The sequence below is a fragment of the Sebastes fasciatus genome, chromosome 22 (genome assembly GCF_043250625.1).
Source record: "Sebastes fasciatus isolate fSebFas1 chromosome 22, fSebFas1.pri, whole genome shotgun sequence".
Taxonomy (NCBI): Eukaryota; Metazoa; Chordata; class Actinopteri; order Perciformes; family Sebastidae; genus Sebastes; species Sebastes fasciatus.
This window is the reverse complement of record NC_133816.1, coordinates 7,606,013-7,622,556: the sequence shown is the minus strand read 5'-3', so window position 1 is coordinate 7,622,556 and position 16,544 is coordinate 7,606,013. Positions and strand designations below refer to the sequence as shown.

Here is a 16,544-nt window from a genome sequence, read left to right as displayed (position 1 = left end):
ACTGCCATAAACAGGTAGTGACATCCAGGGGCGCCTAGTTAAGAGTGTGGGTGCAAGATTAGTGACAGGCATGGGGAGGTATGGCAGGGAAATTTCATTTAATTAACACCTGAAATAGCCATTTCTTGCAATACAGTCTTCCTTCGTGACCAATAAAGCTGCTCTTTCACTATAAAGCTCAGTTTATATTGCGCTATATATTACAGTGTTTCCCCAAAGGATTTTGTGAGACTGTGGTGGGTGAAGAAAATCTTGTGCATTTTAAAGTTAAATGCATCGAGATGGTGTGAGCTAAATTAAGAGGTTAGATCAATGAAGAACTGTGTGCTCTTGTAAACAATGTTGTGCTCTAGTGGACAATTTAATCATAAACACATTGGTTATATAGATATGAATGGTGATGAAACAGCCGACCTATAGCGGTGCACCGTTAGAGGAAATATCACCCACGAGGGCCAGCCAGCGCTGTGTCCGGAGGTCATATGAGAAAACAGCTTAAGGACGGGAAATGTATTAATTCTGATACAACATATGAAACGACCAGATATCATTATTTTTAATCTAAACTAGCTCAAATGTTCAAAAATAGCAACGTTGTATGATCAAAAACACGCTGTTGCCCTGCAGCTGCTCCGCTTACTCCACTGCTGAGGCGCCTATGCAGACATCTAGCGTGTGCAGTCAAGCACACTGCATATACAATTCCAACATGTCCTAATCTTTTGCAGTGTGACAGTGTACAATGAAGATAAGCAAAGTAAATGCTATTCCACACAACAACTCTAAAGCTGACTGTGGTGAACTACTGCAGCTGCAAGTCTCATCACCCAATCTAAAAGAATGTCCTGGGCACTCTTTATGCCACAAGGAGCCATATACTGTATCTAATTATCTCTATCCCTATGGTCTGCACTAATCTATTCATAATGTGCTCTCTTTTTCTTTGCATCCAGTTTAATATGTGGGTCTGCAACACACTTCCTCTGTGTGTATACAGTATGATACTTTATTCTATGAATATATTCTGATTATGAAAGTGATTATGAGAATAGTAGACAGCAATGCAAATGGACCTTGAGCAACATGATCGGGCTAATTACAGGAATTCTAGTCAACGATGGAGCATGAATATAGGTGGCAGTGACAAATGCATAACTCTCAAATATTTGTGTCATGGGAAAGATATATCAACTTTCTATATTCTGTGTGCTGTAGGCAGCATCAGATTACAGAGGTTACACATTCTCCGGAGCTGTGAGCTGTGCAGTTCTTTTTTAACAACAGATCTCAACTTTTTTTTTTTTACCAAACAGCAGTATGAAAGAACAAGAGAATCTGTTCTTTACACCGGGTTTAGCCACAGTCAAATAATTGCTTGGAGCCTCAAGTCGGCCCCTCAACTTACCTGGCAAATTTAATCAATTTGAGTTGCACCCTGGAGACGGGCTCAATTCAGCACTACGGTGAGACGGTGCCATCGACACACTACAAACGCTGGCGCTACTCACACACTGTCTCGCACATGCAATCACATGGACGTGCGCACACACACAGAGAAGGATATTACTCCCAATACTCATATTCCAGGTATTTCCTGCGATGCACAATCAGAGAAAGCACGTACTTACTCAGACAGACGTACACACCGAATATGTCATGCCAGGCTAAAGTGAACTACCCCATGCATCAATCATGCAGCACTTATTTCTTACAAGCAGTTCAAATCAAGTGCTATCTTGCAGCATTCCAACAGAGAGTCAAATAAGCTTGAATAAATGTCATTGAAGTCACTCTCTCACAAGAGACAGAGAGAGGCCACTTTGACATTCAGTAGTAGAAGACGAGCCTCTCTCACTCCACGCTAGTCAGGTATCCTGCTTTCACCGGCTCCAGTATATATTAAAGGGATGTGCTTAAAGCGAGAGACAAAGGGTACCAATTACTAATTATTCAAAGAGACGCCCATGGGCAAATACTCAGAGGAAGACAGTATGCGTCTCGAGATAATTAGGAAATGTTATGAGCGGCGTCAGGGAAAATCACACCAGTGAAAATAGGACAATGCTAAATGAAAGAGGAAAGATGATTTTGACAGATCAATGGAGGATGCGTTCATTTGAAAGGTTGATGTTTGCAGCGGGTACAAAATACTCACATTCAAATCAAGCTCTGCAGCAAATATAAAGTTTCACTTTGAAAACGGTACGAGGTCAAGTCAAATCACCGGTTTTACAGGCACGGCTATAGCTCTTTGGCTGTTTTCTGTTTGCAGAGAAAAAGCAAGCCTGCTCATTTGAATACTCCATATGGTACCGAAATAATGTCCATTTTAACGACAGCGAGGAAAACAACCTCTACCATGTGCATTAGAGCCTCCAAATGCGATTTGCAAATGATCTTTTAACAAATTTCTCCAACAAATGCATACATGTAAGTATTTGCCATTGCAGAGCCATGTAACCACTTGTTATTCGTGCTAATCTACTGGGCAAATTTTGAAAAATGGAAACAACTTAAAATTACTGTTGTGGAAGAACAGCTACCGCCCCAACTATTCTGTATAATGACTCAGACGTTTTCCTTCGCCGTCAGCGATTAATTGGGAAGGGAACATCGCTGAGCCATTAACAAAACCTCAGTGTTGCCCTTTATTGTTGCTATTCTACTATTCCTTTGAGTGTACTTTTACACGTATAAAGGAGTTGTAATTGGCCATTATGCAGACACGCTGCATATTCCAGATTCATTTAACTGTACATAGACCAACAGAATGAAATGCCACGGCAAATTCAAAACAGCCATTAGCATGCTAACAGAGATGTTAGTGCTTATTTTGTATGGATGGATACAATGTTTTTGCTAATTTGCACTGGCAAGAGCATGCAATTCCACTTTGCAGTGTAACTTTATTCCCAGGGAATAGAGGCTTCTTATTAAAATCTAATTTTGTGCAGTTGTCTCCAAAGAACAGGCATTTAATGAAACAGGAATGCATGGTCTTTAATGAGCGTGAGGCTGCAAGAAGTTACATTGAAGATCTAATTCTCAAGGACTTTATGGAAAAAATTAAGTGATTTTCAAAGCTGCCCCGACTACCAACAACAATGGCTGTGCTACTTTTATTTACTTTTTAATACAGAGTAACAAACAGGGATTTCTTTGCACAGAGAAAATATGCATATTTTTTGGGGGGAAATAATTAGATTATTTCTTTTCTCAATTATTTCTGCTTGACTATATATATTTATATGTACATTGAGTATTACTAGAGCACAGCGTCAACATGTATTGAACAATCTTTCCATATATTTAAATATATGGAGAATGTATAAAGTAAACTGTATATATGACAATAAATGTATGACTTAATATATTTGTTCTTGGGTTTCATTTTCATTGTACTCCTTTCAGTTTAGAATATGTAGCAGGTAAGAACATACAATCAAAGAATCAATTTTAAAATATAATGTGTTACTAAAGAAAATGTTATCTTAACAATAGATTATGAAATGTGCAGAATTAGAGCAGAAAACTTTACTTGGGAATTAATTATGCAGCTATAACAAACAGAAATGCTTATCCCCATGTGGAAAAAGTTAGCATCCCTTTAATGACTAAATATGGAATCAGGTGCACTTAAACAGGTGCAAATGATAAAAAGTGTCTTAGTCTTAGAAGGTCCACCGATACATCAAGATCAGACACAGGGTCAGGAGTTGTTTTTTAAAACTTTCAGGTGTGTGAAAATCATGCAGCAAAATTCTCTTAAATTTACCTTATATTTCCTGTTAAGAGAATAAAACAAGTCACTTCCAGATGCACCAAACGTTCTTAACCATCTAAATGTGCTTTTACCCAGCTGTGCTGGATGATGAAGCGTTCCGATATTAGTACTGGCGTTACAGGAAAATCATCGAAGAACAATATGTAAGCCAGTCAGAAGCTGAAAACACGCAATATCATCCAAGGCTTTTAGTCTTAATAGTTTTAATTGGGATCAATGGACCAATAGCATTTCTTTACCCCACAAATTTAATAATCTAATCATTATAATTACTCTAAACATATAACAATCTCAATTTGATTATATCATATTCATGTTCCTCAAATTTAAAACTTACACTAAAAGCAACACGGTCATGAAGTAACCTTTAGTCTGTTACAGAACTGAGTCACATAAATCACAAACACCTTTTATGTGTGTCGTCCAGTGTGCCCATTTTACTTTGATATAAAGTCCTTAACCACTAGACATATTTAGGCATCAGAAAAAAACACTTTGATGCAGTAATGCCAGCAAAGCAGAGTGTGTACTGGGTTAGATCAAAGGGTGATTCATATCAGTACTCCACTCTATCTGCCATCCACAAATGCTTGTAGAATATATCTTCCCTCTTTTATTAATTGAATCCTTGCAGCCATGAGAACAAACACACTGAAGGTGGGTGGTGCGGTCCAGATTTTCAAAGCAGTGTGAATATACCACAGATTCTTCCAACGTGGCTACCCGATATACATCTTTCATAAGCAGCACCAGACTGCTGCAAATCACACAACTCTGGTTGCCTAAAGCTGTGGAGGATACTCTGTACCGTGTTATACCGTGCTTATACACTGCATAGGATCAGGAGTATGGGGACAACGGCATCCTGGGGATGCACTGGACCCAGCAATTTAGACGGATCGAGGACATTTTAAAGGCATTACTGAACTCCATCAGGACTGCCCCAAAGTGTGCCAGGTTCAGTGAAATCAATACAGCACTGGGGAATTTGACTACACACATGCTGACGGTAAGGCTGCCGTGGTTGCATTCCCTTGCTGAATAGTACAAAATAACAGTTTAGAACTCCAAAAAAAGTGTTTTAGTGACACCATCTGTCCTCTGTGGGAAGTTTGGGGTTGCCATATGTTCTTATTTAGGATGTTATATATTTGCGCCTTGTGACTGAACAGCCCAGACAACAACATCAATTTCCACTCGGGACAAGTTGCTCTGGACTTTCTTCTCCATTAAGAAAACATCATTATGTCAGTGTGGGGAGTGAGTGCACAGCTTTTAAATGGAATGAGAAGAGCTGATTTGATTGGCCACGAGTGATGCCAACCCACTGACACAGCCGCCGATAATGTATTCCTAATCAAACCCAGTTTCCAGCTCCGGCGCAGGTGCCAACTGTGCCACAGGTGCCTGTTCCTGCGTGTGAAACGAGAAGTCCCACCCTGTGCACCCTGTACCCTGTACAATTGGCTGCACTGGGTGGCATGCACCACTAAGTCATGAAAATAGGAACCATTGTTGTTGTGCATATTTTGATAACAGAGAATACTTTGGTTTCCATTGAATCTGTCTGTGCAGAGTACATGAGCTAATACAATTATGTTTAGTCTTTGTCCATAAACAACACACCTAAACTGACTATAAAATGTGATTTGATTTGTCACGATTCATGCCATCCTCTGCCTCCTACTGATCAAGCATAATTCCCAGTGCAACAGTTACGCTGTATGCCTTCCGCTGCTAAATTACCAAAAATCTGTTGCCATGTCCTATGATACTGTTTATCACCGGTTTCTAAATAAATAACCTTTTGTTAATTTCCTGGCGACCATGATTACATACACTGTAAAGCTAAAATGTAGACACATGATGGAGACACACTGTGTGACACTATTGCTTTACAAAGGAGTTTGCTGCAGCACTTACCGGAACTGTTGCCCATAATGAAGAATGACGTGTTGTTATCCATCTGTCTACGTGAGCGTAAACTGATGTCAGGCTGCTCTCCACACAGTAGCATATTGATACTACCAAACATGTTCTTTTGGAAGTCCAATGAACTAGCAGCCTTAAAGACCATGGAGCTCTGCAACCTGGCCATCTGAGATACAAGAATGTAAAAATCAGGAATTTTGAAGATATAGAAAAATAGCCGTATTATCATAGAGTATATATATATATATATATGGTCCTGTCCGGTGTGCATAACACAGGAGCAACACTAACCTCCTCAATCACTGGTAACGCATTTTGAGTGGTTTTCCCCAGCAGTGTGGCTGTGTCTGTTCCATTCAGATCCAAAGCTGAAGGTACCTAAAGGAGGACATGAACAGTTGGTTTACAGAACAATACTGTAGCCACCACGAGTGGCCAAAACTTAATGTAATTCAATGTAGAAATTATGCTTGCAGGAATGTTTGACATTTTGAAAATATTCTATTGTTTTAAAAAGTTCCCTCTTTTTTAAACTATCCCGAAAAAAATACAATGTATGTTATTATATAGCCAGTAGCTACAGTTACAGTTGAAACTTCCACATTTATATATATTCGTTGATGATTCAACATTCAATTATTTGCCACATAAACCGCAGTTTATTTGGAATTTGTTTTGTTGTGCTCAACAACAAAACACATAATCGCATAACAAATGAAACAAAAATATACTGCCACAATAATAATACAGTAACATTACAATAAATACAAACGTTCAACCAGATGGCTCATGCCCTTAAAGTGACAAGTTAAAGTGCATTTGCTTGTTTATACAGCCGGTGAAGCATCTAGAATGCTTCAGGATGCTATTGTGGAAGCGAGATGTTTTAGTCTTAATACTGCGTAGTCTTTTACCCAAAGGCAACAGACTGAAGAGAGTGTTTGCAGGGTGTGAGAAGTCCTTTAAAATTTTTAGAGCTGTGCGTATGACTTGGTTTTATGAGATCACCAGTGGTGTCAACACCTTAGCAAAAAATAGCAGCTCTATATCAACCCTTCCACTGGAGATATTATATGACGGCAATACACACACTAATATGTGCATCTCGACCTGTAAATTGCGTCCTAACGTCATCCTCCCTGGCATTGGTTAATAAAAACTGCATTAAAATGACAAGTGTTACTGTGTGTTCCAGTGACATTCTGAAGGTGCACAGTATGAGTCCAATTACAAGAACTAAATGGCATGCCCTTTTAACCAGTCATTTTCATGCATCAAGTGTCAAGTCAAAGCTACACTTGGAGTGCTTCTATAGGCTTTCAGCAAATGAAATTACAAAGCTGAGGAACGTATGCAAGACACGGGTCCAGAAAGACCAGGAGTGAGCAGATCAGAAGGCTGAGAGACGTATAAAGAAAGGTTATAGTGCATTCGTATTTAAAATAAAAACGTTCACAAATATAGAAGCCCATTCAAGCACATTGTGGACAAGAGCCTGGCTATTGATTGAGTCTCGAGTACATTCATTTAGGATCACTTTTACTCTCGGTGTGTGTAGAGCAGACACGAAGAAGGAGACTAAGTAAGAAAGCACAGGAGCCTCAGACAATTTTGAGTAAAATAGCTGAAAATCACCAATCAATGGAAGGAGAGAGATTTCAGCAATGCCACATTAAGCGGTATATAAAATGAACCGTGGCACAAAACCGATTTCTCAAGCTCATTTGTTAAACTAAATTCCCTCTGCACTTTGTTACACCTGAAGACTTCAATGTTTTTTTGTGCTAACCAGGTAAGCCGATTAGAAAAGTAATTCTACAAGAATGATGTAACCATACATATTTAGTTCAGATTTGTTGAGTTAATGAACTGCAGAGGAGATCAAGCTATCAAAAACACTTTGACATTTGAATGACCTCTGTTGAGGGGCAAAAACATTCAAATGCAAATTGTTTACCGTCTTCCTTGAGCATTGTGTTCTGAAATGATTTCTAGTAATCCAAACAAAGTTGTGGAAGCACTGTCTAAATCACCCCATGCCACTCACTACCTCAGTGATAAACCCAGACTTCTTCCCTTGTCCTTTTCTTTATGTTGTTGTTGCTATCACAATCATTCAGCGACGTCAAGCTTTAAGTGTGAAGGCTTGATGTTCTTTTCCATCCATTTGCTCGCGGCGCTGAAGAGCCTTTCCACCATATCTTGTCTGGGCTTTCTGTTTTTTTTTTATTCAGTGTCTGAAAATGCCTGTGGGCTTAAATTGTTCAAATGCTCTCTCCCACGAACTTCCTGCCTTATCACTTATTTATTGGATTTGCTGTCCCATATATTTTCGCTCAAAGATAAACTCAAAGAAAAGTGCAGGCTTTCATCATCCCAAAGGGAACTCGGAGATTTAAAAGAATTCAACAAAACATTGGTTCTAATAAATAATTCCCACCTGATTGCATGCATTCTAGTAAAATCAGTGGAAGATACAGAGGTGGACATGAAAATGACAATTTTAAAAGCTTCCAATTCTTATGGGAGAGACAACGATTCCTCACTCAAAATGGAAGAAATGAAGATACATTAAGATACTGGTGCAGTAATAACATGTTGCCTGTATGTTTTGGCTTTAAGTGGATGCTTTAGCATGTTTTAACTTTAAAAGCTTTTTCTTCTCTCTCTCTGTTAGTCACAGAGTCAGACAAGCATAACATTTAACTTGTAAATTGGTTACTCAATTGGCTGGCACAGAAAATCATTGCCTTTGAATTCAATTTACTGCCAGCCATGCGCGAGTTATAGTTAGAACAGACAATATCCCCCAAATACTCGTGGAGTTTCATCTTACAGTATGTAATTGATAGAAAATTACCCTGTGCAGCGGTGTTTACTTTCCTTATTTATCTCTCAATTTAGGGTGAATATCTATCATAAACCCCCACATAGGAAATGCCACAAGAAAGAAGGACATTTTGGCAAACAAAAACCACGTGCACTACTTTTGCATTTCATTTTTGCTTAGGTGTAAGGTTCACAATATCACGCAAAATAATTTAAGACCTCACCATCAAGTTAAGCAACAATAGGCAGACTGGATAGCTGAGCCTTGTGGCTTTGCTCAGCAGTTCAGAAACACATTTGCACCAACAACTCTGCACTTAAGGGCCAAGTGTGAAATCAAATTGTATCAGCTAATAGTGAATAATGATGTAAAGGTGTACACGGTTTTGCGAAACAGAATACATTTCTGTGTTACTGATGGATTTGGAAAATGTGTGGTAAATGTTTTTAACCATAGCCTCAAGACTGTTTCTAAAGCCAATTTAAATCCGAACTGAAATCAATAATCATTTCTGTACAAATGGTATGATACAAATCACTGGCTAAAGTTGTGAGTGCTTGAGGTTACTTGGACTTACAGGACTACTTGTTGTGTGAGTTTTAACAGTCTGGTCATTTACAATCACCACATTTGGACCTATGAATGAGACCAACTCTTTTGTATAATGTGGGAGGAACACAGCACTGAGCTGTTCAGGCAGGAGCTGCCAATGACTCTTCAGGTATCAATATGACATGACCCAAAAGAAACATCCAGTGGGAATGTTAGAAAGCTAGGCATCCACTTTCTTACTGAAAGCTGATTAGCTTAGCTTGCAAGGTTCCACTTTCCTAGTGGAATAGATTTATAACTGTGCAATGGGTCATCCCAAATGTTGAATATTTAAATCGGTACGTCTACTTGTTGTAAAAAAATGAATGTCAATCAATGTTCAGAGGCTATAAAGGGCTATGACGTGCTCCAGTCAGTAGTGCACAATGGAAACTGACAGTGCATCTCCTAGCAACACCAGCTTGCAAATGAAAGTCATGGGAAATGCCTACCAAGAGGTCTGAGACTTAGATGCCATTTCCACCAAAAAAAATGCCCAAAAACACTTTTATTCTCTTTTGAAAAATGGAGAAAAAAATAATGCACACAATATCTGCAGTATCGTCTGTTTGATTTTAAAATGCCCGACGGAGGGTTCAAATGCATCCTCCCAAGTTATTCCTCTACTGCAACCGTGGTGGCTGAGATGCCACAACAGTTTCAAATTTACATTTTTAATACCACCTACATTAGCCCAGACAGTGTAATTTGTAAGGATGCTAGATGTGGGTGACCTTGCCAAGCAGGAAATAGGGCTATTTAAATGTAGACATAATGGCTTGTATCACTACAGTGTCCCCGTCAGGACAATTAATGCCCCCCAAAGGCTTTCAACTTTTTGTCAAAATGAGACTAATTGTGTCTGAGTTACTATGCAAAACTCCTTCAAGTCTCATCAAACTCAAATCCGATGAGATTTCTTAGTGGTGGGGCGACAGCGGGAAAAGCTCACCTCAGAAAACACTTTCCTCACATCCAGGTTTTGCAGGAATACTTGCTGGGCGTTAATCAGCTGCTGTGGATCGCGGGAGCAGCTGACATTTTGAAAAGCCTCCTTTTCAGCTTGGCTGCTAAATTGGATGTACTCGTCCAGATCTGTCCCCTCACACAGGATGCTCTTCAGGTTGCCTGGCCTCGGAGTGCCCATCATCTGAAAAATAAACACCAACTTTGGTGGAAGTTGACAAACAAGAGAACTTTGCATCTGACCAGATTTTACGTATTCATGTGTTGTGTCCTTGGGTTATTGTGCAGGCAGATAGATTGCTAAATCACATTTCAAAATCAGATATAAAGTGGTGTTTTTTATTTTAATTAAGCCTTATTTTTTTCTTTGATCACACTCAGACTAACATACCATACATATGCACAAACACCTACAAGGACACTTAGAACAACAGTGAAAATGTGACAGACACAAACATGAACACACACACACACAGATAGTGTTTGTATCATACAAGACAGTATACAGTGACACCAAGCGAGACAGGATACATGGGCAGAAGACAGAGAATGACTTATAAACTGCACTAGGAACTTTTACTTTCTGGGCACATAGTACATTTTGCAACAGAGCACACTGCAGCCATCAGCATGCCTCATCCTGTACACAGTAGGGATCTTTTAATCAGTGCACACTGTATTTAAGCATCCTTGTCAATGTCAGTGAAACATAATTACCTTCTTGCAGCTCAACTGATATTATTTGGTACATATCACGGTATCAATTGGGGAGCATTTAGAGACAAGACACTCTTATTGCTGTTGCGAGTTCATTTCATTCTAAATTACCTACTGAAGCCAGCTTCAAACGACTTATTTTTTATCAGTTTGCTTTGATTATGACTGTCAAGACAAGGAGTCCCAGAGGCAGTTCTTGGCCGGGACATTTTACATTTTAAAGGCTCGAGCACAACTCTCTTGGCACATTTAGTCTTTGAACATTTTGGTTAACATTTAAATTCTTTTATTTACAGGAGGTGGAAAAATCACGTTTCAAAGCCGCTGGGATTTCTATTGGAGACAGTTTGCTGTTATTTCAACATGCAAGCAGTGTAGTGAAATGATACTCACTGGATTGAGTTTAATCTCAGCATTCATGAGGCTCTGGACCACTGCTGGTGGCACCGACAGATTCTCTTTCAGATGAGTGGAGAAAGTTTCGTCGTCTCTTAGAATACTCCTCAGGATCACTGGTTGAGCTTAAACATAAAGATGGAGAATCATTACTTTTGCAGAACAGGAATCGATACACACCAGGAAACAAGTTTACATGTGTGTTGCTGGCCAACTGTTCAGAAATGGGAAACATAAAGGGAAATATATATGTGCTGCTCTTAACCCATGTCTTATTTTCATAGTTTTTGCCATAAATCCTCCTTACTTGCCATCTGCACTGCAGATATTTTGCAGCCAACCCTGCAGCCTTTCTGTCTCTGCCTCTCTTCTTTGTCTATCCTCCTACATTTGGTTTCCGCACCACTGTTCACAAATATGGGTGCATGCAGAAACATGTGTGAGACTTGTGTCATTTGCTCTAATGGACACCTACGCCGACCATGGAGGAGAGCCTGTCGTGTAACTAATAGGACAGCAGCCCTTCCGCTGCAATGGAAATTTGGTCTAACCAAAGCAGTAGAGGATTTATTCTGTTGTTGAAAGAAAAAGGTTAAAGCTAAAGTCCATGTCTTCAAAATCACTGCAGTGCAGCTGCTGAGTATAATATCATCCTAACCTAACTGATAAACAATGGCCAAATCCTTGAAAATAAGACCTTAAATGAAAAGAAATCCTTTACTGTGTGCATGTCATTGAAAAAATGGAAAATCAAGGATTCTGAAATCTTGCTAGCATTCTGATTTGGTTTTGTTTCACATGTTGCTTAGAGTGGCATTACGGCCTTGAGTTTACATTATGCTTTCTAGATGACTGTTGCAATTATATCCTTCATTGGTGCAAGTAGGGGTTGACCACTGCAGTTGCGTGAGAGGAGATAATTTGTTGCTAAACATGTACCAGATTGTTAAGCAGTCATTTTCTCCTGATTAGCCAGCTTCAAAAACCAATCGACTGTTCATTGTTACCCCCCCCTCACAATGCCATAGCATAGCAGGGATCCCGCTAAAGTATACTCGCACACCCGTGCACAAACTGCATCTATTCAACATGTGTTTTTTCTGCACTCTGGGACTCCAGCATGTGCTGTTGAGATGATGAAGGGGTTACGTAATTTAATTAGATTAGCTCTTTTGCAAGTGTAATGCATGCAAGTCAGTCAATTATCAAGATGAGGGGAGGAAGTGACTTATACTGGGTTAGTCAAGGTTCAATTAAGATAAATGTTTGGTAAAAATAACAATCATTCAGTATTGTCTGGAATTCATTAGGCTGTTTGCTTAGACTCTTTACAACACCTCGCGTTTCCAACTAAACACATTATTATGCCCCTCATGACTGAAGGAGCATCAGGGGATAGACAAGGTTAGATTATGTGGAAGGAGAACATGCTCCTGGCTCTTTCTGAACACTGTTGCCTTTTCTGATTGAAGTGACCACCTGAGTCTTTTAATCAACCCATGGTAAAAACAAAAAAAAGGACAACACAATCACCTTTGCCATCCCAGTCTTTTGATAGTACTCCGTTCCCCGTTCTCGTTAATGACCTTTTGTGCTCACGCCTCCCGACAGTGAATCCCATTAATTATGCCCAGGCTTAGATCTTTGATGGATTTAATCTTGTATATTACAAGCCAGCGACCCCAAAATGCAAATGGCCCACGAGCCGTTTGTTGAACAGCAGTCCCCCCCTCCCCTCTTTGTCTCTTTGCAAATTAGGTGCCGTATGAAAATCTGAATATCATCAGGCTAAATGAGCCTAATGCAAAGCAGCAACTTATCAAGACAAACGATCTGTCACTCTGCAGGAAAATTGCATCATAAATAATCACGCGCTATTGTTTTTGAGGGATAAAGGGGAATAACAAATCCTCCAACTTGTCATCCACATGAAGGGGATACTTTCCTTGATGGAGAGTACTTAACAAAGACATAGCAGAGTGATTGTTGCTGAGGCTGAGCATTTTCTATACATATTACTTTTTGAACCATCACTCAGCAGCTATAAAACTTGCATATCAAGAAAGACCAATCTGCACTTTGTTGCTTTTCAACAATTCCGATGAGCGTGTATGATAATAACCTTAAAACAAGGTCCTCTCATGAATAGTGCCATTGTTTTAAGGTCAATGCATCAATAAAGGCTCTTACCACCGCCAGGGTTAGACTGTGACAGGACTGAATCCCACTGTTCGAGGTCATCTGCCAGCAGCTTTGCCTTGCTGAGAATAGATCTGTTCACCAGGACGGCTTGCAGCTCTATCAACACCCCAGCAATTCTGGTTTACCAGAAAAAAACAAGAAAAACTAACTGTAAATGTTACGTCTTACATATAATCTGACATCACAACCAAAACATTCGGTTTCATCCGGACGTATAATGTCTTAGAAGAGAGGAAAGCACACATCCCAGTACGTACATGGAGTTGTTGAAGTTGTTGACTTGGCCTGGCGTCTCCCCCGGCGTTGGATAGTTCAAACAGGGATTGTTGATGTTACACATCATACCTTGAAGCCAGGGCAGCACGCCAGCCGATGGCATGGCTTTATTTGGGTAGTGGCCTACAGGAATAGAGGTGAATACTTACAGGATTCATCTACTAAGCTGCATAATACATTGTTCTTTGGATATATTGATGCAGAGGTTAGTATTTTTTATAGTCTTTCTAGATCATTATATTTTCCTCAACATTTTGACATATACAGAGCTCTGAGTTATTATGGAAATACAAATAAAGCCTGAGTTGTTCTGAAGCTTTGAATGACTTGCGAAATAGAGTTTAACATAACAACTGGGCTTGTACTTACATTGGCCTTTGAAAATTGGCTTATTGGTGGACCGCACCCACACCAATATGAAGAAGAGGAACAGAGGCCATATCACTTCAACGACCAGCCGCACCTGCAGAAAGGATAAAGTGGTCATATTTTCATAATTTGTTTATGAAATACATCCTTGGAACATATTATGGCTCCCATCGTTTGCATTGTTTTCTCATAAATTCAAAATGTGACATCGCTCATGAAGTCAAAGCAAATCTCAAGGTAAAGGGTTAGACTGGGTTAATGATTGACTATAATGACCTCATAAGGCTGCGTGTTTCCATGGGAGTGTGTTTACAATGTAGCTGCACATGCCATAGACCATATATTTTGCTGTTAGTGTTGCTTTTTCCTCTTAGCACTTACTGGATTGAGAGAGAAAGCTTTGCTCGTGACTCCCCAAGCCAAAGCTATCACACACACCCTATCATCTCCTCGACACATTTAATCCTTTTCTGGATGGAGAGTACTAACCGCTTTCTTGCTTTAATACAACCACTTCAATACCTGCCAGCAGGTAGCGGCCCATGTGACATGCCAGGCTTTTTATTTCAACCTCAGGAAATGGGTGAAGAGAGAAACCAACAAAGCACAAATTGATGACCTCAAGGCTCCCATTTTTCCCCCTCAGTTGGCCTTGGAGGGATATTGTAGAGACAGAGTACCGAGACCTTGGAGTTTCGGAGGTTTTATTCATACACATATATGTTTTTATATGAATCACCTTGGGTTATTACAGGCTCAAGCTTCCACATTTTACCAAACACACCTAGGTACTTATTCTTTACCAATGCTGTCACTGTGGAAACACCAAAGTAGTGCAGTTTCTTTTTTTACATAAGTCAAGGTAACACGCACCTCTGAAAGCTGAGGGCTTAGGAACATTTGTACAACGGTAGGTTCCACTTCATAATTCAGCAGGAAGTAACAGCGGACGACTGCCAGTGAGATATCACAATGATGCAGCTCATCCTTCCTTGACTCTTCCACCCCACACCCTCTGCCATCTAGGCTTTTACGCATCCCTAGGCACACCATCGCTCAACAGCCACATCCCCTCAGCCCTGCACTCACCCAGCGAGCCCTCTCCGCTAACCTCAGCTGACCTGGTCTGCCTGCACGCTCATCCCCTTCAACATCTCTGCCTAGAGGAATCAACTGCGAAGCTACAGTCAGCCGATCCCCCTGCTCCTTCTATGGTAACATGTTCAGACATCTGATGACGCACATTAGCACGAATAATAAGAGAACACATCTATACTGAGGTTGTTGTCTACATAATTAAACTGGAGGGCAGGCAGAGGTGAGGAAAATATAATAATACATATTGCTTGTAATGTCACAGCCCCATGGCAACCTTATGAATTAAAGTAATGTCTCTGCAGTAGAATAGGGACGAGGGGCGGGGGTTGAACACATTTTATTTAGTTCAGTTTGGTATATAGGCATACAGTGAAAGCAGTTTTATAATTTTGTCAATGAATTACAGATGAGAAAATTGCAGAGAAAATCGCATTGCATATATTTCAAAGAAAGAATTTCAAATCCAATCCTTTAATTCCCTCCCATCTGTGTGTGAGAGACGATGTAGTTCTGCTGAGAGGGCGAATTATCATAATGTATTCCAAAGAAAAGGCAGGGAGAGGGAACACAGAGATCATGGGGACTTTCTCAATGTCTGGCTCCCCAGGCATTTGCCATCGGACACCAGCGTCTTTGTGAATAGATAATCTCCTCCTATGAAATTATGTGAAATACTGGACCATAAAATCAGTTTCATGCCTGTTATAAAATCTTAAAATGCTTGGTGAGGCATTCATATAATTGGTCATTAACCTCCACGAGCCCTCCAGAAGCACCATTGTCCTTGCTAACTCCCACTGGTTTTGTCTAATACCAATATCTCATGTTGACATTGGCCAAATATCCTAAATCCCATGCACAAAACCACCACTGTCCCCTTATATATTCTAGACAGGGAAATGTGTATATCTCCCTGATAGAGAAAGATACCACCCGGTTCTTTCTGCTGGTTGATAAAATTAACAAGGGGAATGTTTCCCAGATACGAAGTTATAAAATTGCAAATGACTTTGCAGAGTTATTCCAAGAAAGTATGAACTTTGATGAAAGCAGATTTTTTTTTGGTGAGGATGTCTTTCTGTTCTACTCTGTGCTCGAACCCCTAACAAAACAAGTGGGTGGATTTGACTCCTATCATCACTGCAACAGTATAAATCAAAGAACACACTGCAGCTCTTTGTAACAGATATATCTGCCTCGAAATGACTCATAAGACTAACTAGATTCCATGACAACTTACTCTGACCCTTGAAATGCAGTTGCGACACATGGTGTAACTGTTATCTTCCCGCAGCATGTGACCTCTTGTCCAGTGAGGGGGACTTCAGAGGCAATAAAATCCACCATGTATCACTGGGTAATCATGTGTAGGCTAGTGTCTGT

General features: G+C 40.0%; 1 protein-coding gene across 2 annotated transcripts in view; it reads right to left on the bottom strand.

Annotated features, from left to right (window-relative positions):
• The window catches only part of LOC141760239 (phospholipid-transporting ATPase ABCA1), a 165,749-nt gene that overhangs the window by 134,287 nt on the left and 14,918 nt on the right, over nt 1-16,544 (bottom strand). For both annotated transcript variants that reach the window (XM_074622880.1, XM_074622881.1), the window contains exons 3-9: nt 14,064-14,157; nt 13,676-13,817; nt 13,407-13,534; nt 11,214-11,341; nt 10,090-10,287; nt 6,008-6,094; nt 5,708-5,882 (exon numbers count right to left, since the gene is read on the bottom strand). In XM_074622880.1, coding sequence (XP_074478981.1) covers nt 5,708-5,882; nt 6,008-6,094; nt 10,090-10,287; nt 11,214-11,341; nt 13,407-13,534; nt 13,676-13,817; nt 14,064-14,157 — 952 coding nt within the window. The remainder of the gene's footprint in view (nt 1-5,707; nt 5,883-6,007; nt 6,095-10,089; nt 10,288-11,213; nt 11,342-13,406; nt 13,535-13,675; nt 13,818-14,063; nt 14,158-16,544) is intronic.